This window comes from Epinephelus moara, chromosome 17 (assembly GCF_006386435.1).
Source record: "Epinephelus moara isolate mb chromosome 17, YSFRI_EMoa_1.0, whole genome shotgun sequence".
Taxonomy (NCBI): Eukaryota; Metazoa; Chordata; class Actinopteri; order Perciformes; family Serranidae; genus Epinephelus; species Epinephelus moara.
The window spans coordinates 3,360,772-3,387,918 of NC_065522.1; the positions used below are offsets into that span (position 1 = coordinate 3,360,772).

At 40.3% G+C, this 27,147-nt stretch overlaps 1 protein-coding gene across 1 annotated transcript in view; it reads right to left on the reverse strand.

Annotated features, from left to right (window-relative positions):
- Positions 1–6,294: 6,294 nt before the first annotated feature.
- slc1a1 (solute carrier family 1 member 1) overlaps positions 6,295–27,147 on the reverse strand; it is a 32,417-nt gene continuing 11,564 nt past the window's right edge. The window contains exons 3-12 of the mRNA XM_050066951.1: positions 22,772–22,864; positions 22,481–22,595; positions 21,209–21,251; positions 20,988–21,083; positions 20,389–20,573; positions 14,197–14,304; positions 10,776–10,898; positions 10,425–10,619; positions 8,029–8,163; positions 6,295–7,227 (exon numbers count right to left, since the gene is read on the reverse strand). Coding sequence (XP_049922908.1) covers positions 6,987–7,227; positions 8,029–8,163; positions 10,425–10,619; positions 10,776–10,898; positions 14,197–14,304; positions 20,389–20,573; positions 20,988–21,083; positions 21,209–21,251; positions 22,481–22,595; positions 22,772–22,864 — 1,334 coding nt within the window. The 3' untranslated portion in view covers positions 6,295–6,986. The remainder of the gene's footprint in view (positions 7,228–8,028; positions 8,164–10,424; positions 10,620–10,775; positions 10,899–14,196; positions 14,305–20,388; positions 20,574–20,987; positions 21,084–21,208; positions 21,252–22,480; positions 22,596–22,771; positions 22,865–27,147) is intronic.

Sequence of the window (27,147 nt, forward strand, 5' to 3'; positions counted from 1 at the left end):
GACCTCTTGGGCAAAAGCCATGGAAAGATCCTTCAGCATAAAAGCCCAAGTAACCTTAACCTAGGCAAAATACAGTTAACCCGAGGATGTAGTCAAGTGAAATCACACCGAACCTGACAGCACTTCAAAAACACCATTACTGCATTAAATGATTTTATTATTCTGAAAAGAGACAAAGTTAGATTTTTCAACACTCCATGACCTCTAACAAAACATCTGCATTATACTTGGTTAAGGATAAAGCTGACAGATAGAGTAGCATTTGCAGTTGCTGTTTTTGCAAAGTTTTCAGCTGTCGCTTTGCGAACAGTGTTGAACACCAGGCAGAGAAAATTTCATAAGTGTTTCTCATGTGATTTTTCCAAGCCTGACCACTGATAATCAGCATGTCTACCTAGCAAGGAATTTCTAAGAGTAGCATTTGCATTTGCTAACTTTCTATGCCTACCTAGCCACTGGTTAAGTACTGACACATTGACTGCAGATTTGGGAGCAGCATACTTTACACAAGATAAAGACAATTAAACAGGTGTTGAGGTGTTACTTTATCGAAGTTGGACCACTAAATTTAGCATGTCTAACCGGCGTGGAATTTCTGACTTCCATCTTTGGATAGAACACATCTCACAGTATGTGTTGCAAACTACTCTGACAGTTTCATTACGACCACAATCTGAGCAACAAATTACTAAGTAAAAGCTGAGTTGTATTGAATACATTGTAGATCACGTAGATCTACCGAGTCTGCTTTTCTAGAATACCTTGATTAGCATATGGTGGATACCACGAGTGTCACTGAGATGTGTTGCGATGAATTATTGTATTTCCTGCCAGTAGATTGGAAAGATATTTGGCTCAGACTCTAGGCATCATGGAAAGTAAGGGCCTGTGTCCACATAGTGATTGTCTTTGGCAGAAAGGCAGTAGCTAAGGATGGGCTTTTCTGCATTTGTTTTGATATTCTGATACATCGCACAGTTCAGGAGAGACAGTATTTGGCAGGAAAGCGGTGTTAGGGCCCGCAGGAAAGCTTCATCCCAGCGCTTAATAAAAAACAGCACATCTAGCACTTTTTTAATGATGTGCTAAGCATGGGTATCTTATCAACAATATGTTAACATTAACGCAAGCTACGTACCTAACGTAGGTAGCTAATGATGGGCTTTTCTGTCTTTGTTATGATCTTCTGACTGACATATCATAGAGCTCAGAAAAGAAAGTAGCTTAAGTGAGGAAACCAGCACCTTTTTTATCTGTTAAACTAGAAGTGCTAGGAGTGGCCACACAAGAAACCAGAGCCTGCTGAAAGACGCTTTTTCTCTAGACCACTGCGATCAGACATATGCTCTCTTCTCATTGTGGAAAAAAAAGACCCTGGTGCTCAGAAAAAACCCCTATGTGAACACAGGCCCTAAACCAAGCAGAAAAGGACTGTCTAGAAACAGTGACATTGATATTTATGCTCCCAACGTGATTATGGGACCAACGTAACATATTACATCAAAAAATCTTGATCAAAGTGATCCCACTGTTGGTCCCATGTCATGTCTTTTTAAAGTTGACACCACCAAACAACTCCGCACCACTCGTTCCAATCTTAAGTATTGTACACTATGTGCATGTGCAGTTATAGTACGCAGCTGCCACATGGAGTCAAATAAACAGCTTTCAGTTACAGACATGGACATACATTTTTAAAAAAAGCATTAAAACCACAAGCATCACACGCTGTGAGCAGCATCACAACTAAAAGTGCAGCCAGGGAGCATTAAAAAACAGTACAGAGATTTGTACCTTTGTGGCATTTGCATCAAAACATAAGGCTGTCATTGATATTCTAAAAAGGGTGAGGCCCTTTGGTCAGTCCCTCCATCCAACACATTCGTCCAGAGTATTTCAAAAACTTAACTGCCAGATAATGCCATCATCAGGACTACATTTCCACAAGAGCTATCAAAATATAATGACTGTATCTGCATCAAATTATCTAAGCACATTGCTGCTTCCCTAAAGCCTATTTTAGACACGCTTTACCTTTCCTCTTGCACCAATCTCGGCCTATGTCATAATTAAATTTTTACTGCAACTAATAATAGTTTTTATTATCTTTTTTTCCGTTTTTTTTTTTTTTTTTTTTTACTTATCTTCAAGTTTACATAATATAAGAAAATAATGAAACATGCCCACACAATTTTCCAGAGCACAAAGTCTTCTAGTGGTGTGGCTAGCCAATAACAGTCAAATCGGAAATTCCAACAAATGTGAATGATTGACACTTTGACTTGCGGTCTGCCTTTAAGCCACAACTATGTATACCCAGAAGCTAATGAGGCATCAAGGGTGGCAGCCCAGTAACCAGCAGAAAATTTGGCATTGTACATTCTGCATACCATAGATACATTCCATTTGTACGTTTCAGACATAGCATATCAATGTGTCTAAAGAGCTGACTTTGTCAACTGGAGGTGGAGGGGATGGTGGTTGGCACGACACCTGGGCGTGACAGCTGCCAAGCTGCAGACTACTGTTGGAGACCAATTAACAACAAAACCAGTTGTTTTTTTTAGCAAAACATCAGCGCCATTTTCAACCATGATTGTGCCACCAAAAATGGGTAATTTTTAAGCCATACATACATAACCACACATTAACCATAGAGTTGTTGAAACTTAAACGTAAAGTTTCACCATATCCGCTATATAATAACATACAAATGTTACATATCTTTGGTTTGTAGAAACATTCAATGCTAACATTTATTCTGACAATTAGGTTGATGCTGGGAGTAGCAAAAGCGTACTGTAGCATAAAAAAGGATACAAAGAAGTGTAGTACTTTGACATTTTTATAGTTTTGGTAGTAAGCTATTAAAGTAGTTTCTCCCACTGTTATTTATTTCTTGTGGCAGCGGTTCCGAACATTTTTTGCACTAGGACCAATTTTATTTTGACAGCAATGCAATCTTTTATCACTACCTCCTCAGTGAAAAATCTCAAGTTCAAACTCTCAAAGTTTTTAAGATGATAGGACACACCATGTCAAGTAAATTATTGCAGGATGTGCCTATAAAGGTATGAAATTATTATCCAGTGTCTTTGATGTGTCATATCCTTTCCCCACAGCTCGGTATCAAATGTCCCAAGATGCAGTCAAGGGCTCGGCCATTTTGAGGTGTTATAAACAGTGGGCCCTGCAATATCTAACTTGCGTTACGATTCAGTTCAGTGGCATCACTTGAGCTGGAGGCTGCTGTACCTTGTATGATTCCAAGTGACAAATAGATTGATTGATATAAAGTATTTTACTGTCTGTGCTCTTTTCTCAGATTCAAGTGGGAAAGATGCTCTGTACGTTGTCTCATAGTAGCACTTCTGCTGCCACTTTTAATAATGGCCACAGTCTCGGGCCATTGGATGAGACATAGCCTACTTGTTTTAAACTGTCCATGGTAAGAATCAACATGTTCATTAAAAGCTCTTAATTGAAAGCTCTGTTTTTTTGCTGTCTACTTTTCTCTTTTTAGTCTTGAAAAAAAGATCCCACATACTGCTCTTGCTCACCTTCACAGTTCATTGGTTATACTCATGCTCTTCTCAGGACCTGTGCGGATCTTTTTTTTAACACCCGAGACAATAGGATGTGTGAACAACATGTAGATTACTTTTCTCTGACTCTTATATTTCCAACTGTTGTCTCTCATCTTGTCTGTCCCATGTGTGTCTCACTTACTCCAGTCACAGTGCCTATTGGAATGCACACATTTGACTGGCTGAGTAGCATCACTTACGATGATTTGAACAAATGTTAAGCTGGATAAAACAGCAGCTCCCGGTCAAAATTTTCTAATCCTCAATAATTTGCTGGTAATAGGTCTGGGGCCAGATAGGATGGCATCTGTGTCCGGACTTGGGGGATGGAGAGGGATGGGAGGTTAAAAAGGGGGAGACAGTTTGGTCATTTTGCTAACAAGGGGGACAGCATCCACCATTGTCCCCCCTCAAATGGCCTATTGGTTATAAATGACACTGCTGCTCTGAAATTGGCGGTCCTGGTCAACATTTGCAAGATGGGAAATGAAATGAAACTACTGAAGAAGAAGCTCTCATAGCCAACTGTTAGGTTGCTGTACTTCTTAACTCATCCAAGCTTACTTTTTTGCAGCTAGTATCAACAGCTCAACATTTAGGGAAATAAACTGAGGCTATATGCTTTCTTGCTGAGAGCAAGATAAAAAAAAAATAGGCTCTGTCTACACATATATGAATGTTTTTGAAAACAGATATTTTTCTTTAAGTTTTGGTATCTCATCCACACACACCATTGGAGTTTTAGGTCACTAAAATGAGATTTTTTAAAATGCCTACTAAGGTACAGTTTTTTCAGAACACTGGTTACTGTGTAGCTGTTTGGACATAAAAGGAAGCGTTTGGTAAACAATGACTTCATCTCTTTAATTCAAGCATGTCCATAATTGCTTTGCATAAGTAGCTTGCGCCATATGCAGTAACAACAATGGCAGACTACTGGTTTGCTAACATTTTGTTAGCACTGCTTAGTCTAATGATGACTTTACACTTAAACTTAACACTGCTATACCACCCACCCAGTGTTATTTAGTCCACCTCAGTGTCTGCGGTATAAAGTCTGCCAGAAACTTAGGTTTTGGATCAGGTCTGGTCGAACCAGCACATGATGGGACAACTGAAAGGAAAACAGGGCTTCGATTGCGTCTTTGATTTAGCTCCTTTATGCTTATATCATTGATGAATCAAGCAGCACCCTTGGGGGTTGAAAAATGAAGCCAATGCCAAAGTGCCAAAAACTGTAGTTCTTCTAATAGCCACATGAGGCTGGCTTCAGAAGCGAGTAAATTCTTATCCACCCTCATGTCAAAATGCCCAGATTTGCAACAGAATTAAACATGTTTACAGCCCAATACAAAAAAGTGTTTTGGTCTCTAAAGCCAGTTTCAACATTAATGACAACTGTACATTTTTTAATCACATGTAAAAGTGTGATTATAGACAGCATGCAGACATGGCAGAATCAAATGAGGCCTTACATGTAACACAACAGCTTTTGCCTCTCGTGTGACATAAAACATATGCTCTCCCAGACCTCATTGTCTTCCTAATTTGTAGGCCCCTGTTGTTCTTTTTTACATCAGCTGCTAACTGCTAACAGCTACTTTTTAAATCTCTCGTGGTGGGTCACATGCATAACACAACATCAAAACGTCACACCCATCCTGTTGGCTGTTCTGTTTATACAGACACTATTTTGGCGGTGTTACTAGCTCCTGTTGCAGCTTAAAGGCGAGACCACTCTGTTCCCCCCATGGGACATATACAGCACTGCGAGGCAGCATAATGACACGATATTCCCACCTTGAACAGGAGGTGTAAAAGGGGCTAATGAGTCATAGCCACCCCTTGCTCCTCCACAGCTCCACCCTCTCATCCTAATAAAATGCTGAACTCGGGGCGTCAAAATGGTAGTCCACAAACCAATGGGTGATGTCACAGTAGCTATGTCCATTATTTTAAAACAGTCTATTAGATGAATCTGTCGTGATGAGAGCTCAAGTTTTGAAAAAGGTAATGTCAGCCAGTACGTGTTACTACCTTTGCAATAAGGGGAGACTGCAGTAGACGCTAACAGTGGCACCATTTAGAGATGTTTTTGCCTTCAAGTGTACATGGAGATATTTAGTAAAACTGGAGGTCAGGACAGATTTTTTCAAATATCTGTTTTCAAAAACATCTGCATACACGTAGACAGGGCCTTAAAAATTGTTTGCAGACACGAGATTGGTATTGATCTTGTCATCGCTCTCAATCGGTAAGAAAACATAGAAGTGTGTTCTCCAAAATGTGAAGATATTCCTAACTGACCAAAAGTGCCTACAAGTTTTCATCTTGTTTAAGATGGTTTTCAGATTAAGGGTTTCATGTTAAATACCTGTAATATGCAAAATGTAGTTAACCAGATGAAAGCTTACCACATGTGTATATTTTAGCTGAGCCATTAGTTTAAGAGCATTTGAACATATTTTGAACCTATACCACAGTGATAGTTGTGACATTGTGTTAAAAGACATTCTGATTATCTGATTATTGACACATAAATCCATGAGATGACACTTAAAATAATCTTGTTTGAGCAGAAAAGATTTGGGGTTTCTCATGTACTGTAATATTTGCCCATGCTGCCTAAACACAACTTTAATGACCATTATACTTTGCAATAAATCAATCAATATTAGCCTGTTTGGTTCTGAAAAAATGTTCTCAAATTTCACAGTGTTCAATGACTTTATAAGCCTTCGTTAACCATCTCCAGACTCTGTAAAGTCTCCATAAAAAAATCAGCCAGCGTTTAGCATTTCTTTTACATATTGCTTCATGCACCTTAGTGAAAAACCTTCTTATATGTTTGGCACAGTTTAAATATACAGATAGATATACAAGCAGTGCATTATGGGACATAGACATTCAAAAACAGCCACACAAAAAAGGTCATTCAGACATTTTTGAGAATTATTGTCCAATCAAGGAGCAAATAAAGTAGGATTGAAGTTTCAAATTCAGATCGTTTTTTTTAGTTGTGTTAAACTGATCTTTTCTTTTTTGCATAATACATACACTCACTTCTGATACATCCAAAAATAATGTCCTCGTGCGCACACACAACTGCTCTTCTTTTGACTGCATCTTTGCAAGAAAGAATCCACTCATTCAAAAGAAAACTGACTTTTTAAAATCTTGGCACAATTTGAGTGTAAGAAGGAAGCACTTTAATCTAGTCGTTGTTGTAAATGTCCGACATGAAGGGTGATCATCTTGGATAAGCTTGATGGAGGCTGCTATTGCTGATGTCTGAGCTTGGATGGGTCTCTCGTCATGGTGCTGATACTAATGGAAGGTTTTCTGTTTCACATTCATAGCAGCGTGGCACTTTCTCTGCTCCTCTGAGCCAGCCAGAGGCTAAAACTGAGAGGTTTCAGTAAAAGAGATTGCATCTGTCTTGTCAACGGTGAATCCTCCATTGACGTAGGATTTCTTCTCACACTCTTCGTCATCCAAGGTGGCCTCCAGAGCAAAGGGATTGGCGACGTCCACATCTGATGTCAGATCCATTCTCTCTAGTTCCCTCTTGGATAACTTCTGGACAATACCGGCTCCATAAGCATCACCAAGAACGTTGATCATGGTACGGAACCGGTCTCTGTAACACACCACTCAAGTCAAGCTACAGCATTAAGGAGACAGGTCGGATTTTTTGAAGTGGAGCTGTATGGGGTACTTAGCCGTAGTCAGTGTGTTACACACAGTAGATGTCAATTGGCAGGCCCCCAGTTTGGAGAAACAGGCTGGAGCCAGACACGAAAACTAAGCAAAGTAATACTGTGGATGGGGGCCAGCAAAAAAACATATTTTAGCCACCCAGTAAGTCCCACCTAAAAAAATTAATATGAGTTTAAGTGTACACCATATTAAGAGTGTTTTCACCACTTTACCTTTCCATCAGATAGCCCGTTTCGATGGGGAAGTCATTAGTGGCTTCATGTCCCTATCTATGCTCTCGTCAAAGCCACCAGACTCCACTGACAAAAATAGTAATTTAAGCTTGCTGAACACAGGAGCTGCTGGTCTACTGCTGATTTAATCACTTAGTTTGTGTTATTGTGTGACTTTGGCGAATCCAAACTAACCTCTTTAGATGCTAAAGTCTCACAATAACACAAACAAAATAACTCTTTGAGGCAGTGGTAGACCAGCAGCTCCTGTGTTCAGCAATGTTAAATCACTGTTCATAGCAGTAGATGGCTTAGCTTCCATGTTGGACTCCAGCCTGCTTCTCTAAAACTCAGGGCATGCCGACTAACATCTACTGTATGTAATATATGCTGTGTGTATAATCTGTGGATAAGTACATTATACACCCCTACTTCAAAAAATCGGAACTATCTTCTTACGTTAGAAATTAAGCAGGAAAAACAGTCCAGATAGAGGGTCAATAACTTACAGCAGCCAATCCACAGCAACTATCAGAGTGACATCACTTGCAGGTAATCCAACAGCTGTTAAGACTATCACCATGGTGACGAGCCCAGCATTAGGGACTCCTGCTGCTCCAATACTCGCAACTGTGGCTGTTATACTGAAACACAGAGACACAATGTTGTAAATGTTCTTTGTGACATCATGCAGAAATGAAATGTGACGTTTGCACATTGGTGGCTCTAAATGGCAGCAGGAGGTAACTTATGGAAACAGTCAAGACCATCAGTAAACTAGGAGCAAAACAAACTGCTGCTACTTAGATGTACCAAAACAGTACATTATGATAATATAAAAAGCACAATATCAGCATAGTAAACACAGTATATCACATTAAGCTGCAATTTTAGATATACAGACAGCATCTCTAGGCATACGGATTTGGCTTAGTAATTGAACTCCTCAGAATTCGGGAGACTGTCCCAAAAAAGATGACAGCATTTGTTCAAATACCTAAAACTGACATAGGTTTACATTTATTAACCTAGAGCCCTCTGTGTTCTAGTTTAGTGATTGCTATTGTCCGTCAGTAGCAATGAAATAACTGGGGTTGCCTTGGCAAAGTGTGTTACTTTGGTTTCCCAACAACAGTCATGATTTCTTAAAACCATGACTACGATTGTTCCCTAACCTTAACCCCAACGAAATGGTACTTTCTTTTTTATTAATGACCACAAAGATTCCTAACCTTAACCAAGGAGAGCCTGAAAGTTTATTCTTTACCGTGGAAATTTTATTTAATCAAAATGATGATTAATCAGAATGATAGCCATAAAACATTATGGTGTCACAGTGATGTTGAACTTTGATCTTTTAGATATAAATTTTGTCATAACTTCATCATTTTATTCTGTTAGACATTTCTGTGCCATTTTGTCGTAATTATTTAGTTGTGGCCAAAAAACATGTTTTGAAAGGTCACAGTAACCTTGACCTTTGACAACCAAAATGTAATAAATTCATTGTTGAGTCCAAGTAAATGTTTTTTTTTTTTTTTGTTTTTTTTTAAAGATATTTTTCTGGGCATTTTAGCCTTTATTTGACAGGACAGGTGAGTGTGCCTTGTACATGGGGCGCCTGCTCTATCCACTAAGCCACAGATGCCCCAAGACTCCAGTAAATGTTTGTGCAAAATTGAAGAAAAATGTCCTAAAGGTGTTCCTGAGATATTGCGTTTGTGAGAATGAGACAGGTGAAATCAGAGTGACCTTGACCTTTTTCATTTGACCACCAAAATCTAATCATTTTATCGTTGAGTTCAAGTGAATGTTTTTGCGAAATTTTTGGAATTTCCTCAAAAAATGTTTTTAAGATATCACATTCACAAGAATGCAATGGACGGACATACATACAGACAACCCAAAAACAAGATGCCCTTCAGCCACAGCTGACGCCATCTTTATCAGCAACAGAGCACACATCATCATCTCATGTCCTAATAATTCAATTAAAGTTGTAGTTAGTAACTTTCTTCAAAAATAACTTATGGATACTTGCTGAAGCTGTAACTATATTCACACAGCACTAAATGAGACAGATATTCTGTGGAAAAAATCGTACCCATTTGCCTACTCTTTTTCCTTGTAGTCATGCCAATCACTGAACTGCAGTCAAACTGTCAAACTGGTCAGCGCTGATCAAATATGAATCAACATGCTGTTACTGCATTACTATTTCTCACCTCAAATGTTTTCAGAAACATATTGTTGTGACAGTTCTCCTGTAAAATGAAAAAGTCGACTTTGGCCAGTCAGTGTAGCTTGGTTTTTCAATTGTTCCCAACATGGCAGCCAAGTCACAAATGTTCTCCTTTTAAAGCTACACAGTACACTAAACTGTGTTTTGAAAACATCTGAGGCCAGAAATAGGCAACAGAAATTGAAATTCTAGCAAATGCCTTTAAAATTGGTCGCAAGATGAGGAGGGACATGATTTTTTCCCCCACAGATTATCTCTCATGTGCTTTTTTTATAATACAGTGACAGTTTCCGGAAAAGGTAATTTTCATAAAAGTTACTAACTGTAGTCTTAAGAGTCCAAAAAACTAGTGAGTGGACATTGACTAAAACCTTGAATATGACAACATTTATGCAAACTCCAGTCACTGATGAAGACCATGGGATGGGCCTGAAAGTTCCCAAAATTGGTAGTGACTGGAACCTTAAAATTGTTTTTTAATATTATTTTTTATTTATGACATGATGTCATGTTGGTTGTTTTACATGTTGTCTTCAGTATTTTATGTTACTATGTTTTAAGGACCAGGTTTGATTGGAGTCTGCAAGAAATGACTGCCTTGATCAACAGTTGTTGTATTATATCATTTGGATGCTTTGAGTGCTGCTTAGTAACATGATGTACCTGATAGTCACAATCTGGCCCACATCCAGAGTGTAGTCATTCAGCTGGGCGATGAAGATGGCGGCCACTGCCTCGTAGAGTGCCGTGCCATCCATGTTAATGGTGGCACCCACTGGGAGGACGAAACGAGTGATCCGCTTGTCGATGCGATTGTTCTCCTCGGCACATCGGAAGGTGACAGGCAGGGTGGCAGAGCTGGGAGACAAGACAGTGGCTGGCACACAATGGTTTGGATTCGCAAATACTGTTTATGAGTATTTATATGTTGCTTTTAAGGCATTGGGTGCATTAGTAGTTTTAGTGTTAGGAGTTGGCTTTACGAGCAGAGTGAGGAACTCAGTGGATTCTGACCTGGAGGAGATCATGAGTGCTGTCACCAGGGCCTGCGCCATTCCCAGTGTAAATGTGTATGGGTTCTTCCTCACAATGACAAAGAAGATCAGTGGCAGACAGATGGTGGCATGGATGGCTAGACTGAGGGACAAAACACACATTATTATAGAATATTTTATATTACAAGCACAAATATTAGACCTTTAGAGAAATAGAAACTTTTAGGTCCAAGCGTGTTCTGTGCCATAACCCTAACGGCCTTTACACACTGGTGGCTTACTTGTGTGTCAGCTGTATGACTCTACACTATAGCCTACACTGTTGTTAATATTTATTCTTGTGCAGTGGTGTGTCTGAGTCACTCTGCAGTTACATCTACAAAACACTAGTTGGTGGTGGGGTTTCTGTTAAGTGCTGTAAAGTTGAATTGATTCAAAACACACATTAAACATGTGACTTTTATATGACCTAAAAGTCATTAACTTTTTGGACCTGCAGATCTTAAAGGATGACCAAGGATACTTGCACACTTCCATTTTTAGAAAGACAACTGATCGAAATACTGTATTACATGCGGACAGCTTTCACCCTCCATGGCTCATTAAGAATATCCTTTATGGACAAACCCAAAGACTAAGATGTATATGTGACTCTGATCAGGATTTTCTAAATCAATCCATGGACATGCAGCAGCGTTTTAGACAGAGAGGGTATAAATCCCAGCTTCTTACTCAGGCTCACAATAGGGCTCCGTCACTGGAGAGGAGCGAATTGCTCGGCCCTAAACCTAAACAAAAGCAAGTTCAGAAACCCTACTTTGTCACACGCTACAGTAAAGAAGCTATCCAGATCAAGCACATTATAAAGAAAAATTGGGATATCATTGACAGTGACCCATTTTTACAAGAGGTATTCCCTGAACTGCCAAGTATCAGCTTTAGCAGGGCCCCTGCAATCAAGGATAAACTAGTAAGGAGTCATCTTCCTGCTAACAAACCAGACACCTGACTTTGTCGACCCAAGCGCAATTTTCGCTGTGGGAACTGTAAATACTGTGAAAACATGGTGAAAACGGACACTATTAGGGATGTGTTTAGTAATAAAATCTATTCTATTTCCAGTTTTATTAATTGTAACACTACCCATGTTGTGTACCAACTTGAGTGTATTTGTGGCTGTTTCTATATAGGCCTTACTAAAAGAAGACTGAGGGACAGAGTGGCTGAACACAGGTACGCCATTCGGACTGGCAATTTGAGTTATCCTATGGCCAAACATTACATGGAAGCACAACATTCAAATGACTGGTCATTAGCTTGGGTGCCAGGGGTGGGGACAACGTCAAATGCCTCAAGCAAAGAGAGGCATATTGGATCCATGCCCTTAAGGCCACCAGTTTTCCTGGCCTCAATGAGGATTTTGACCTCTCATCCTTTTTGTAAATGTTTTTTTGTAATTGACAATGTGTCATGGTCCTGACAAGACAGCTTTACTTTATTTAAGATACTATGCAGATGTCATCATTTGCACATCTGCATAGAAGGTTTTGCTTATTTCTTGATCTTTATGTATATACTTGTATTATTTCTCGTATGGTTTCTATTGTGGATTCTATTCTGTTTACATTATTCTTATTTAGTTAAGATTTGACTGTGAGAGGGGCTCAATAAGTTTGTTGTTTGAAGTTACAGTTTTACAGTCTTCTTGTACTAATTCATGACTGAGGCCTCCTAGAGGCCTAAAAGAAAATGGCACAGACTGAATGATTCACAGCTGAAGTGATTGCAACTATAATTGCTTTGTTTGCTCTCTTGTCTTCATACACCCTGAGGAAGGCGCAAGCCGACACGCAGTAGTGTTTTTAATGACTCTTGCCCATTAAATAAAGGCTTTTTAATTTTTCCAAACCGACCTGAGTGCCTGGACTTTGATTTTTTATGCCTTCTGGATTTTTAACCCTTCCATGAGCACCAGTGGTTTGAGGGACACCAGCAGCGCTCCTGTTATCCTTTTCTTCACACATTAAACATGGCTATCATTTAAACTTCTGCGTTGTATCAACACCGTAACCTACGTCGTAGTCTGATGTGCACCTCCCTAGAATTGTAACTACGCGTGATGCAGACCTCCTGTCTGTTTCTGTATACTGACACCATTTCCCTCAGTGGAAACAAAGCTTTTATTTACTTTTATTTCACAGATAAGAAACAATCAATTGTGAAGACAGTAAAGCCTCCACTAATATAGCATTTTAAGTCTTGTGTGTAATTTATCCTTCAGGGATTTATACTTTGGGATTTATCCTGGTTTCATATGAGCAGAAGAAACCTCCGCTCGTTGCTAGGCTAATTTATACAATGTAAAATGCCATAGGCTTGTGCCATTAATGTTAGCATGCTATATTCGTTTGGAAAACATGTTTAGTACTAGACAGTTGTTTGGTTGGTGAAACTTGTGAGTTATAATGGAGCCAAATTGTGTGCCGTTACCTTTGTTAAATGTTGCTGTTTTATATGAGAAGAGGGAAAGATCGCCGGCCGCTAGATCACTAGTTGCAAGGCTAATTTATACAATGTAAAATGCCTTAGGCAAGTAGTTTCCCTTTAACTCATTTGTATTTATTACAGTGTTCCTACCTGAATCTCATTGTAATTGTACAATGACAATACAGATATTCTATTTTAATAATAATGACTTCCACATGACAAACACACATATATTTAAGTGAGGTGTAAAATTTTGACACATTACATTGCATTACAGTGTGTGTAATTATTTTGCACCCTAAAATGTTACTGCAACCTCACATAAACATAAATAGTGTTTTGACAGTGACATTTTAGTTTTAATGGGATTACAGTTTTGAAATGACTATAGTCCCCTTCCAGAATAAAGGTTGTGATCAAATGACCAAGGCATACATCCACAGATCTTGAATTAAGGGTGCACAAGCTCAAATGTCAGTTGACTGAACTGACTTTTGAATAGATTTCAGCTAAAGAGCTTTTAAAATGGCACATCTGGAGAGATTTGACTTTTCTTTGACATTAAGAAGAAGAGACTTCTTCTGTTGATTGTGTCAAAAACTTTTAATTATATTTTCAGTTATTCATTGTCGTAAAACAGTAACGCATGAAAAAGTGTGAACATTGCGGGCACATGTCATCACAGGAGCTCTTGAAGCCTTGGACCAACCCCTGTGACCTAACTGAAGGGGATTTACTATACAGTCTTTAATGGTGTCACTTAGATTTAGTGGCCTGGGCAAGGCTTTCATTATTGTATCTGCAGGTTGAGCAGTTTTAAATGTCCTTGGCCCTTATCAGTGCCTACACAGAGCTCAGCTTTTACTGTATCACTGGAGGGAGAATCGGCCCAAATGTCAACCATAAATCCCAGAGTCTGGAACAGGCGGATACAGAGTAATGGGAGAGCTTACCCACTCAGCACCGTCACCATATAAAGACCCATCTTCCTGAAGATCTCCCAGTCTTCCACCTCGATGATCTTAGCAGCAATTAGGAACAAGATCCCCACTGGCATGTAACTGAAAAACACATCAAGATGGAGTCATTTAGGGGATAGAATCCAGGATTTGAGCAAATATTGTGCATTTCAGCTACAGCTACTCATACGACTGAAATGCTTTGTTGAATAATTGACTAGTCAGTTAACATAAAAAATTATTCACAATTTGAACAATTGATTAATCATTACTTAAGGAATCTTTTTGAGCAAAAAAAAAATCACAGATTTTTGCATCTTGGAGACGAATATTTAATCAATTACTGAGTGTTCCATCATAATTTCATTTAAACCAGTAGGATACACAAATAAAGAAATCTGCCAGCACAAATATTGCATCTACAGCAGATCCAAAGAGTTATGCTACCCAACTTGGTATTAAGTTTCTGGTAAGGTTTAGGCTGTTTTATTGTGCCTTTTTTTTATCAAGTTCCAAACTCGGGTTGGGTCTTGGCATTTTGAAATGTTGTTCAGAAGTGTCTGTCTTCCTCTTTTTGAAATCAAATCCATTATAAGTAGCTACAGAAATCCAAGTAGGAAAAGGGAAAGAGAGGCAGTGTTGCCAACACCTTTGTTAGTTATACTTAATGAATAAAATAACTTGTTTCTGTGTCATATACTGTGTTAAGACCTATTAGTATGGGACTAGTATTACAGGAGAACCTCATGTGATTCAGAAATCACCCCCATCCCTGTGGTCTGTGTGGCCCATTCACACGGGATAAGCAAAGTCTGTGTTTTACTAGAATTTACTGACGTCATCCCTCAGTTAGGATGCACACAGTCATTAGGAACTCTACACAAGTAGCAGTGATGTACGGTGTCAACCCTTTTTTTCCCTTTGTTTTTTCTGCCTCCGTGCCGGTGATGGCTGAAGCTGGAGTCATTGTCTTTTCGGGTTTTCTGTCCATTCCATTCTTGTAAACAGAATATCTCAAGAACGTCTTCGGGGAATTTTTTCAAGTTTGGCACAAATATCCACTCGGACTCACTGATGAGCTGATAAGATTTTGGAGGTCAGAAGTCAAAGGTGAAGGTCTCCGCAACCTTGTCTGTCCCATTCTCGCGAACATAATATCTCAAGAATTTGGAAGAAGAAGATTTTGGCACAAACATCAACTTTGAGTCAAGGATGAACTGACTAGAATTTGGTGGGGAAAGGTCAAGGACACTGTGAACTACTCCTTTGCAATCTCATGAATGCGATATCTCAAGAACATTTTAAGGAAATTTCTTAAAATTTGGCATGAATGTCCACTTGGACTCAAGGATGAAGTGATTAGAATTTGGAGGTTAAGGGTCAAGGTCACTGTGACCTCACAAAACATGTTTTTGGCCATAACTCAAGAACTCATATATGAATTATTACAAAATTTCACACAAATGTCTAATAGGATAAAATGACATTTTATAAAGAAAAGATCAAAGGTCAGCTTCACTGTGACATATTAATATTCTATAAAATAATATTTGATAGAGAAGAGACAGAGTAGAAATGGAAGAAAAGAGAGGGGTATGACATGCAACAAAGGTCCCAAGGACCTGAACCTGGGAGGTTGCAGTAATGTAGCATGCACTGCAACCACTCAGCTACCAAGGCATTCAAAGATTCTGCTCTTGTGATTGATTTGAGCTGGCTGGCAATTTGTACTTGACAAATTATGGACATGGCAGATTCACATGGAATTAAGATCACAGACATTCTCTGCAGTTGTTACAAATGACTAGGGGTCCCCAGGTAATACTAGTCCTGTGTTAATAGAGTTTGTGTTCAATGATTATTTTTGCTACTTGTTAAAATGGTTTTGTTAAAATGCTCATGGGCTTGTAGCTGCAAATAAGATATTGAATAACATACATAATGTTGTACAGTATAACATAGGAATGTGTGTGTAAACTTTGTGTGGTTAGCTTTGACACAAAAACACCTTGGTTATATTTAGGAAAACATCATGTTTTGGCTTTAAATATCCAGTTTGAACTGTTAGCTGTGGGCCTCCGTCCTTACTATTTACCCCGTGAATTCTCACATGCTATTGTAGTGGCTGCTTATATCCCCCCGTCCGCTAACCCGACGTCGGCATGTGACGTCATCCACTCCACAATAGCCGGACTACAGACTGCACACCCGAGTGCTCTCATTATAATCTCGGGTGACTTCAACCATGTCTCTATTAAAAAGACACTCCCGAAATTCACCCAGTATGTGACCTGTAAAACCAGAGAGGAGAAGAGCCTGGACCTGCTGTATGCTAATGTAAAGGACGCATACACCTCCACGTCCCTTCCCCCGCTGGGTAGATCAGATCACAACTTGGTGCTTCTCACCCCCTGCTATGTGCCTCTAGTGAAGAGGCTGCCTGTGACCACAAAGACAGTGAGGACATGGTCAGAGGACTGCTATGAGGCACTGCAGGGCTGTTTTGAGGTGACTGACTGGAATGTACTCTGTGAGCCACATGGAGAGGACATTGATGGGCTTACTGAGTGCATTACAGACTACATTAATTTCTGTGTGGACGGCATTGTCCCAGCAAGGACTGTGCGGTGTTACCCAAATAACAAGCCTTGGGTAACAAAGGACATCAAAGCCATACTCAACCTGAAGAAGAGGGCTTTCAGAGGTGGCAACAGGGAGGAGCTGAGGGACATTCAGAGGGAGCTGAGTGCAAAGATCAATGAGGCTAAGGACGGCTACAGGAGGAAGCTGGAGAGGAAACTCCAGCTGAATAACATGAGCGAGGTCTGGAGTGGTATGAGGACCATCACCGGTTACAGACCAACTAGCAGTGGAGCTGATGGTAGTGTGGCTAGGGCCAATGAGTTAAATCTGTTCTTCAATAGGTTTGACACTGCTGCCCTGGCCCCTGTTGGCTCTCCTGCTGACTGTCTCCAGCCACCACCACTTCTGACCCCCCCTCCTCCTCCTGATAGCACCTCATCCAACTTGGTGAGCCCCTCACACCCATCCCCCACTCCTCACACCTCCTCTGGCTCCCATGCTACCTGCCCTCCTCTCACTTTGGACTCCAACTCTCCCCCTCCTCAACCTGCACTCTTTACACCTCTACATGTTAGGAGACAGCTGAGCAAACTCCCCGCCGGTAAGGCTGCAGGCCCTGATGGTGTCAGCCCACGGGTTCTCAGAGCCTGCGCCGAACAGCTCTGTGGAGTGCTTCATCGTGTCTTCAAAATGAGCCTGAGCCTCCAGAGGGTCCCTGTGATATGGAAGACGTCCTGCCTCGTTCCAGTGCCAAAGATGCCGCAACCCAGCGGTCTCTCGGACTACCGACCGGTGGCACTGACGTCACATATCATGAAGACCCTGGAGAGACTTGTCCTGGAGCAGCTCAGGCCTATGGTCAGGCCGCACCTGGATCCCCTCCAGTTCGCCTACCAGCCCCGGATTGGAGTTGAGGATGCCCTCATTTACCTGCTGAACCGCATCTACGCCCACCTGGACAAGCCGGGGAGCACTGTGAGGGTCACGTTCTTTGACTTCTCCAGTGCTTTCAATACCATCAGGCCTGCTCTACTGGGTGACAAGCTGACGGCGATGCTGGTGAATCCCCCCCTTGTGTCCTGGATTGTGGATTACCTCACTGGCCGACCACAGTACGTGCGCTTGCGGCACTGTGTGTCAGACACAGTGGTCAGCAATACCGGGGCTCCACAAGGTACTGTCCTCTCTCCTTTCCTCTTCACCCTTTACACCACGGACTTCAGCTACCAGACAGAGTCTTGTCATCTTCAGAAGTTTTCTGATGACTCTGCTATAGTTGGATGTATCAGCAAGGGTGAGGAGGCTGAATACAGGGCTGTGGTGAATAACTTTGTCTCATGGTGTGAGCTGAACCACCTGCAGCTCAACACAACAAAGACAAAAGAGCTGGTGGTGGATCTGAGGAGAACGAGGACACCAGTGACCCCAGTTTCCATCCTGGGGCATAACGTGGACATTGTAGAACACTACAAGTACCTGGGTGTGTTCATAGACAATAAACTGGACTGGACTAAGAACACTGAAGTCCTTTACAAGAAGGGACAGAGCCGCCTCTATTTTCTGAGGAGGCTCCGCTCCTTTAACATCTGCCGGACTATGCTGAGGATGTTTTATGAGTCTGTGGTGGCCAGTGCTATTCTGTTTGCTGTGGTGTGCTGGGGCAGCAGACTGAGAGTAGCCGATGCCAACAGACTCAACAAGCTGATCAGAAAGGCCAGTGACGTTGTGGGGGTGGAGCTGGACCCTTTGACAGCAGTGTCAGACAGGAGGATGCTGTCAAAGGTGCGGGCGATACTTCAGCATGGCTCTCACCCTCTCCACAACGCTCTGGTCGAACAGAGGAGCACCTTCAGCCAGAGACTGATTGCTCCTAAATGCACCACTGAGCGCCACAGGAAGTCATTCTTACCTGTGGCCATTAAACTGTACAACTCCTCCCTCTGATGATCGGACTCATTTGGCTATTTATAAAACAAATCACACAATATAATTACTCATTCTTATTTCATTTATAATGCTACAACCATTTCATTGTATATTGTATATATTTCAGATTGTCTACTTTACTGTTTTTATTATTTATTTTACTTTATTGTCTACTGTAATATTTTATTTATGTTAATGTCTACTTTAATATTCTATTTTATTCTATTTTATTCTAATGTCTACTTTAATATTTTATTTTATTTTATTTTATTTTAATGTCTACTTTAATATTTATTTTACTTATTTCATTGTCTATTTTAGTATTTTATTTATATCTTCATCTTTATCTCTTGTTTCCATTCATGCTGTATTTCTATTTCTACTTTGCACGGAGCATTGGAACAAAAACAATTTCCCCCCGGGGATTAATAAAGTATTCTGAATCTGAATCTGAATCTGAAACAATCCCCGCTGTAATGCAATGTCTTGGCACAAAACAAATGCTTTTAATGGCACCATGCCTGTTGAAAAAACAGTGATAGGTCACTATGCTGCCCATGTTTAGTGCCTAAAAAGCCATTGGAAATACAACAAGGACTTAATAAATCACAACCGGTTTTGTCGTTTGTTGGTTTCAAACATATCCCTTGTCCACCAAATTAGCTCTGGTTCTTGAACTTGGTCTGTTCATGGTTCCTGGAGCCTTGGTGCTATTTAATGACCCACAAGTTTCTAGTGGAACCACTGTAATTAAGGATGTGTCATCAACGGAGACCATTGCACAGTGCAGAAAGCAGTAGCAAAACTGCAGATAACATTGAATATCTTTGAACTTTGGTCATGTTATCACAGATATTTGTTTTCACCTAACAAACATAGACTAACTATTTTTTTTTATTATTTATTATTATTAATAAAAAAATATACATATATATAAAAAAAAACATAGACTAACTATTATTGAGACCCCTGTACGCTCTTTGACGATTTCTTACTTGACTTCTCCATTGTTACCCTCTCTATCCTCTCTTTCCAACCTGTAGAATATAAAACACCCACAGATGTTGTCACGATTCAAACTTCACAATTCACTATCTTTTGGTTCCACCTGAGATTCAACTTTTCGGGTTTTCAACCAATTTCTTTTTGATCAAAATGCTCTGAATGTTTCAAAATTAAGTGTGGGAAACGGAGCGGAACCGGTCCCATGGTGGAAAAGTGATAATAGTGGTCTACAGCTTGGCAGGTGTCTCACCCAAGTTACACTCCACCCACCATCCCCTTCACCTCCAGACACAAAGTTAGCTCATATACCATGTAACTTACGAAATGTTGATATGATATGTATAAAACATGCAAGTGTAATGTATTTGTGATTTGCAGAAATGTACAATGTCAACATGTTCTTCTGGCAACTGTGCTGGGAAAAATGTTAGGTCTCAAATCAGTCGGGTTCAACCAAGCTGTGTCTTAAAAGATTGGTAGGGGACTGGATTAGGTCTCACTTTTTGCCTCATGCAGAACTAAAGAATTTATTCTCCAAACATACTCAAGACAGTGCATTTGGAAGGTTGTTCACATTTTACTGACTAAAAGTATGATCAACAGTTCACCATATAGCTTTTAAACATTATCCCTTTGGAAACCCATACCTGTAGATCAGTCTTACATACATACCACATAATGATCTGGACTAGTTTCATGGTTGCTTCATTCAGGGCATCAAAAAATTCCAGGAGGATACGGCCTTTTTCGCCCATCTTCCCAATAACAAGGCCAAAAGCAACACAGAACACAATAAGCCCCAATACGTTGATTCCATCCGAATACGTCCCAACGATTTTATACTCCTTGGTTATATTCTGCCAGGAGAGGAAACAAGGAGGTGATTCATTCAGCTTACCAAGAGCAGGCCAGGAAGCTGCTTTCACAACCACATTAGCTTACTCTAAAGACCCATTGATAAGCCGGACAAATGTTTTCTACAGGATCACAGCCCAATGACCCATGGCTACTTATGACTCTTTATTGGGTCTTCTAATGCATTTAGATCAGACTCTGGTTGCCAGGTGCAGAAACATGAAACGTAAAGTGCAACAGATGGATCAACAAGGACACACTGTTATCAAGTAAACATCAAAACCCCAACAGTCATGTTAATGGATGTTCCCATCAGAAGACCCTGGTGAACTCTGGTACAAGTGTAGCTTTGGCAATGTATCAAAAGCATTAAGGTACTGACAACTCACAATAAACATAAAAATGTGCACACCTACCTCTACCACTGACATGATGGTAGTTGTGAGAGGTGGAATTGTGGTAGTGTTGGTTAACACTTTTGGAGGCTCCAGCTCTTTGCGCTTGGTCTTGTACTAGAATGTAATTGGTCACATGTCACAACATCAGAGCTACACTCAGAAGGCTACATATTATATATACACAAGACCCTAATGTACGTTTAAATATGTAAATCAAATATGCATGGAAAGCCTCTTACCTGCTGAAAACAAGCCTGCACCAAATTTTCTGGAAACATGTTTCTGTTGATAGGAAAAGGAAAGACTAGGGGTAAATAAAAGATACATAATGATTTGTACACAATCCTTCCCTGATAAATTGGACTTACATTGAAAATCTGGGAGATAATGATTTTCATATTCACAAAGAGGCTGTAAATGTGCTTAATTTCTTTTGAGGCAAGGGAGCTAAAATACTAAAATCTGCAGATGCCCTCCCCAGGGATGCAAGGTTTCTTTCAATTTAAGTGTGGGAAAATTGGATTTTCAGTACATGCTGTACATTGTTTCCAGTTGTCTGTAATTCAAGAACTGAAGGTCTGATATGTGAACCCCAGGGTTCTGGAATTTTAAGAGCACAGTATTCTAAGAATGAAGTATTAATTGTCTAACCACTGAAAACCACTTTCTGACAGCCAAATCAACTTTCCATGTTGAGGTATCATTTTTCGAAGTGAGGTAATGTTTTGAATTGACATAACTGTCTGCGTTTACTAAATTCTTTTGAGTTGACATAACTTTTTGCATTGAAGCAACTTTCTGAGTAGAAGTAACTTTTTGAGTTGATGCACCTTTCTTAGTGGATGTAACTTTCTGAGGTGACATAACTTTATGAGTTGACATAACTTTATGAGTTGATGTAACTTTATGAGTTGATGTAACTTTCTGGACAGGTTTGTGGAGGTGTATGAGTAAGGGACAGTTCAAATATCTCCCTCAGGCTCTCTCTTTTATTCTTCAGACAACTACCTCTGTCACTTTTCATTTGTGCAACCTAATGTAACACCAAGACTACTTCTGGGAGAAATATGTGTCTAAATGTGTGTGTGTGTGTGTGTGTGTGTGTGTGTGTGTGTGTGTGTGTGTGTGTGTGTCAGTTTCTCCATTTGTACTATTAATCACATTGAGACTAAAAGAACATACAAAAGACACAGAGAGATGGGGAGGCCTTGGGATTCAGCTAGCAGAAGGCTATGATGGAAGGCTTTTCAACTCAACTTTGACTGTAGACATTCAAATCAAGTGTGAAAACTTTTCTTTTGTTAAGCGACACATTACACAAACTAGTTTGTTTGATACATAAAGGCAAAATAGAGGTGACAAATAATAATTGACTAATCCCCACAACTCAAGTATTTCAATTTTAAACTATGAGTAAAAGACCTAAGGTTGCCGTCACTATCATGTCAACATCTGAATGAGTGGATATCTCATGGTTATAAGGAATTTGTATCACATGGTTGGGAGGTCACCTGAGGAGGTCCAAGAGTGTGTCAACTGTTGTGACGTTGGGCGTGGTCCCGGCTCTGTCAATGTGGTCAGCTGTCTGAGACACTCCTGGTTTGATAGTCATTACCAAAATAATGCCTGCAAAGGATGATCCTAGTCAGTATGCTGTGACGACAGCTTAATAGGTTACTCAGTCAAAAACCACTTTTACATTGCACCATTTAAGATACTTAACTGTAAAGCACCTGAAATAAACAGGAGAATATAAATACAATGCTACTGACAACTAGAGGCAAAGAAAGTAATCAGCTCACCAAGAATAACTGCAATGATGGTTGTTGAGAAGTAATAAATAACAGCTCGCAGACCTATCTTTCCTGATACCTCAGAGTCCAGGGCTGCAACACCTATGGACAAAAGCACAATGTGTGATTGAAACCTAAACCAAAAGGTCATCCTACCTGGTATGAAAAGACAAGGCCATAGATTTTGAAGTCTGATCTGATTGAGCTCTAATTCAAAGTCATCATATTTGAATGTAAATGAACAATTCATTTGGCCAAAACTTTTGCAGACTGGATCTTTTATACCTCACCAACAAGCAGTCATTCCATAGACAGGAGATGAGAGCAGCAACACAGCATTTAAGGGAATACTTCACCCTCAAAATGGCTATTTGTATATCAGTTACTCACTGCGTGTTACCATGAATTCGTGAAGAAAACTTTGTGTCTCCCATGGCTTCAAGGCAAATGGAGAATCCAAAAAAAGTGAACATTCTTCATGAAGTTCACGTTTAACAACAGCAAAATATATCACAACATCCATTTACAAACTCTCACACACAGTATTATGCAAGTGTACTTGGGCACACATATGCATCTGAATTCTGCTGAAGCAGAGCTTATATGCATACATGTGCTCAGACACACTCAAGGCGTGCTACTCGTATGCAAACGTGTCATATTGTAACGTTTAGTGAAATTGGATGTGTTTGTAAAGTACTGTGTTTACGACTGGATAAATGAGATTTGGATTATACTGCAGGAGCAACCTGGTCTCACTCCAAAGTTGTCGAATACCAGCGCTTGGTCAGTGACTTCTGCCATCAGACAGAGACGAAAAAAGCAGTCCTGTTACGTTGGCATAATATGCGTCGTTATTCTGTAATGGCACCCGTCAGCATCAGGGGGAAACGCAGCCAGACAACAAAGTAAGTTAAGGGGGCAAAAGTCAGAGTGGGGTGGGCAGGAGCAGTGGTGGATGGGTCCAGCTACCACTGACTTTCACCCAGGAGGGCGGTGTTTGCTTCTCTTATTAATGTAAAGCCAAACCCTGTCCTTTTTTACTAAACCCAACCACGTATGTGCGTTGGCAAAATGTAACCACATGTTTGTTATTGAAGGAAAAAAATATCAATTTGTGGTGTTGTATCGACATAGTGAGCTTATTTTGAAAGAGACTATATGCAAACTGTTAATTTCCTGTGAAAACAAAAGTATATTTTGAAAACAGACAATGCATTTAACAGGCTGAAGTTGACACGGCATCCCAGGACGTCAACAACCAATGCACTCAGGGTACCTTGCACGTCATATCTCGACATGGGAAGTCTATAACCAAACGTTGATATGTGATGAAGTCGGAGTGAGAATGTGTTTGCACGAGTTGTGTGAGAGTTTGTAAATGGTTATTTTGATGTAGTTTTGCTGCTGTTAAACATAGTCCCCGTTTAATTCAATTCATGAAGAATGTTCACCTTTTGGGATTCTTTGTTCACCATGGAGGCATGCAAGACAAACAATGTCTTCTTCACAAATTTCAGATAAAAGCAGTGAGTGACTGATACACAAATGGTCATTTTGTGGATGAAGTATTCCTTTAAGCCTAGAGGCTCCCTTAACCCCTCAGCCATAAGGATGTCTCTGTCAAAGCTGTTTCAAAAAGAATTTTCTACTTAGAAAATATAGAAACAACTATCAATCAAATATAGAACTACTGGTAGTGTTCACAGCCATAACATGTACAGTACCAATAATTAAAATAACTTGAATTCAAGTCAAAGTTTAATAAACTGCTTTGTAGGTGGGCTTACTATCCACCTTGTCTTTGACCGACATAATGCACCAGAGAGAGAGAGCAACAATACATTCCCTCCCTCTCTACGTGCCTGTTTGAGCAGGAAAAGGAAGTCTCCAAGCCTGATACTTAGAACCACGACAGCCCTCCCTTTATTTATGAGTAAGTTATGGCCAACAGTGAGTGAGGTGCGCACATGGGGAAAACTCTGGGGAAATGTAGGTGGAAAAAAACAAATCCTCAATGTCATCAACAACCAATTCAGGACCTGCTGTCATGGACAAACAATGGAAGAAAATCCACGACACAATCAACAGATATCACAGTTATGTTTCATAAAAGACTGATCTGAAACCTCTGTGAAAAAAGTCCATGTAGCTGCTTCAATTTGCAACTATGAACTGCTTCTACTGTAGGCCTGACACATTTCAACAGGGAGCCTTGATATGCTGTTGTGGAGGAGGTGAGGGGATTAGTCAGAGAAGATATAATGCAGCTCCTAAACGACATATTTCAACAGTCACCTGCAGGATCAGTCATTCTGCTGTCCTCTTGTGTCATTTCTGAATGTTATTCCTGTTTCTCCTGTCTCAGAAATGTGAAGGTGATTGTGTTTGATGGTGTTGTTAAACTACAACTACAGTTGCATTGAAAAGAGGAGTACTGATCGTAAAATGTGGTTTATTGAACTTAGATTCCCATTTGCTATTGAACTTATAGCAGAATTATTTTAGCAATGATGCATAACTGATATATTTTTTAATTAACTTTGTTTTTAAAATGTCATATACCCCTGAAGTAAAGTATCACAATGGGTAGGCTTCCCATACCTTAATTTGAGAAACCCTGCTATAGATTACTATCAGCTATTATATAGAGAAATTAGTCTGCAGCTACACCATAGACCAGGTGTTGGCAATCTTTACTATCAGAAGAGCCATTTTTGCCAGTGCTATTGAGGTTCAGCAAAATTTTGAGAAAATGACGACAGGTTGTAGACGCATGACACCCATTTTAAGTGTTAAAACATTTTTTTTATTCGATGTATAGGCCACACATTTTTGCAGCTGGAGAAGGTAAGAATTTCTTTAGTCCTACAACAATGATAAAGGAAAATTAAAATGTTAAAAAAATATGACTTTTATTCTTTTTTTTTTTCTTTTTTTGTTAATGCCACAGGTTGCTAGCCTGGAAATCCAGACCCAAATCTAGAAAAATTTAGGGTCTGGCCATGAGTAATGCAAATGGCCCAACTCGAGGGGCGGCACCAAGCAAGCGTTTGTAAATATCACTGCACGCAATTGGATAACACTACGACCAATCAGAACAAAACACCGGGTGACGTATATGTTTAGCTACCAGCGGAGCTAACTGGTAGATTAGACTCTTGCCGTATCCGGTCGGCAAAACAGCAAAAACGTCCTTCTTGCAAAGGAAAGACTCAAGCACCATCTTCTGTTCCTCTTTTAGAGAAAAAGCCAAGTCTAACTCGTTCATTGTAGCGGCCAAAATCGTTTCAAACAACTGGTGTTCATCCGTAGCCATCTTGCAATGTTTACTGACTGATTCCAGACTTCTTCGCCTCTGGCCCGCCTATATCAGATACATCGATGTGATTGGTGCAGCTTGGTTTCATGGGCATAGGTAATGAGCATCATTACTGATCGCCAGAGTGACTCGCTGAGCAAATTCTAATTGTGCTCTCGCGAGAACTCTGGATTTCCAGGGTAACGGGTTGCCTACCCCTGCCATAGACTGTACAAAATAATGAATGTAGCTTCAGTGATGTCACCCATTGGTTTGTGGACTCCCATTTTGAAGCCTCAAGTTCGACATTTCAGCTATTGCCACCTTGGTTTTTTGGAGCCAGAAGTGACCATATTTGGACGAGAGGGGGGAGCTGTGGAGGAGCAGGGGGTGGATCTGAGTCATAGACTGTAGTGACACCTTGGAGACAGACTGTAACTCAGGGGCCCCCACCCCTGCATGGCTTAAAGCGTTAACGGGCAAGTTAAGAGAAAATTCTTCCCATCCAGTTCTCATGAAGGGGGAAATTAGTTATAGTTATAGTTTTGTTTTGTTTTTGTACCAGGCTTTAACATGTTTATTTCTGCACTAAAGTTAGGTATTTTAACATGGGGGTCTATGGGGATTGACTCACACTTGGAGCCAGCCTCAAGTGGACATTTAAAGAACTGCAGTTTGTGGCACTTTCACCTTGGCTTAATTTTTCAGCCCCAGAGGTTGCCACTTGAGCTACACACATTTCTCTCCATCTTAAGACAGTTCTGAATAAGTTCGGCCCTAAACAGTTTCTCTTGGCCTCTTTGTGTTTCAAAGTAATAAGTTATTATCAGTAAATTTTTATTCTCTGACAATCAGGGGTGTACAGTACAGGTCGTGCAGATCCACTGGGAAAGGTGGAATGGGGGGGGTTAAGGGTAATGGGAAGGCTTCATCTCCATACCAGGGGTCGCGTTAACCAGATATTCTCAGTCATTGACCGGTTTTTTACAACAATGACCGGAAAATCTGAAGGCCGTCAGTCATTTGACCGGTTGCAATTACCACCCCTGCCCACTTGGCGGCGGAGTGCACAGTCAGTGGTTTA